The 1,359-nt window shown below is 54.2% G+C and overlaps 1 protein-coding gene across 1 annotated transcript in view; it reads left to right on the forward strand.

Annotated features, from left to right (window-relative positions):
• Positions 1-6: 6 nt before the first annotated feature.
• SLC16A13 (solute carrier family 16 member 13) overlaps positions 7-1,359 on the forward strand; it is a 3,454-nt gene continuing 2,101 nt past the window's right edge. The window contains exons 1-2 of the mRNA XM_006779510.2: positions 7-284; positions 432-575. Coding sequence (XP_006779573.2) covers positions 86-284; positions 432-575 — 343 coding nt within the window. The 5' untranslated portion in view covers positions 7-85. The remainder of the gene's footprint in view (positions 285-431; positions 576-1,359) is intronic.

A 1,359-nucleotide genomic window follows, 5' to 3' on the forward strand; every position in this document is an offset into this window, starting at 1 on the left:
CGCGTGGCCGGGGGCGGGCGGGGGGGGAGGTCCCGAGCCTGATTCCCACCGGGGCTTTCGGACCCGCAGCTCGGTGACCTCCCGCATGGCGCGCAGGACCGAGCCCCCAGACGGGGGCTGGGGCTGGATGGTGGTGCTCTCGGCCTTCTTCCAATCGGCGCTGGTGTTCGGGGTGCTCCGCTCCTTCAGCATCTTCTTCGTGGAGTTCGTGGCGGCGTTTGACGAGCCGGCCGCGCGCGTCTCCTGGATCGCCTCCATAGGCATCGCCGTGCAGCAGTTTGGGAGTGAGTGCTGCGCCTGGGGCCGGTGTCCCCAGACCCTCGGGAGGGAGAGGGAATGCGGAGACAGGGAGGGAGGAGCGGGGAGATGGGGGAGTGTTGCCGGAGAAGGATGCTTGGAGCCTTCTCACAGAACACCTTCCTCTTCCCCAGGCCCCGTGGGCAGTGCCCTGAGCACGAAGTTCGGGCCAAGGCCAGTGGTGATGACTGGGGGCATCTTGGCAGCGCTGGGGATGCTGCTGGCCTCCTACGCCACCTCCTTGACCCACCTGTACCTGAGTATTGGGCTGCTCTCAGGTGAGACCCTGGGGAGGGCAGGAAGGTCAAATGCCTGAGTCTTGGGACTCTCACCTTCCTCCTAGTCTTAACAAAAGACTTCAGGAGACGCTGAGAGAAAGTTTTGAATAACACCTGTGCCCCGAAGGGAATTAAGAGGGATGACTCATTTAATAAACTTGGTGGAGTGGTTCAGACTTTCAGAGATAATGAGTCCACGGTATGCAAGCCCGGAGCTAGTGGGGCTGGAATGCACAAGGAAGAATTACATAGTATATAGTTGTGGCAGGCACTGTGACTGTAAAACAGGTATCTATCCTGCTTACAGTTTTTTATATATTTAGGTGCTCCTATATTGGGTGCATATATGTTTACCAGGGTTATAGCCTCTTGTTGGATCGATCCCTTTAGTATCGTGTAGTGACCTTTGTCGTCTCTCGTGATGGCCTTCTCTACCCTATTTGCAGATGAAGCAAGGCTTCGGAAGCTTATGAAACTTGGCAAATGAAGATCACACAGCCAGAAATCGTAGGGCCTAGGTGCAACTCCAAAATTCTGTGCGGGTTACTTTTAAAAACATTATCTCTAGGTCTCTACAGTCCCATAAAGTGTATTACCCCCATTTGGCAGATGAGGGGTTTGAGGCCGGGAGATTCAGTAAAGTCAAACAGCTAGATAGTATCAAAGCCAGGATTGTAACCAGACCTGTGCTACCTTCTGCTGCTGGGCAATATTGGGATTACTGGGCGCCCTGAACTCCCAAAGAGTCCCAAAACCACCATTTTTATATATATATGTATATGTA

Source organism: Myotis davidii, unplaced genomic scaffold (assembly GCF_000327345.1).
Source record: "Myotis davidii unplaced genomic scaffold, ASM32734v1 scaffold1561, whole genome shotgun sequence".
Classification (NCBI taxonomy): domain Eukaryota; kingdom Metazoa; phylum Chordata; class Mammalia; order Chiroptera; family Vespertilionidae; genus Myotis; species Myotis davidii.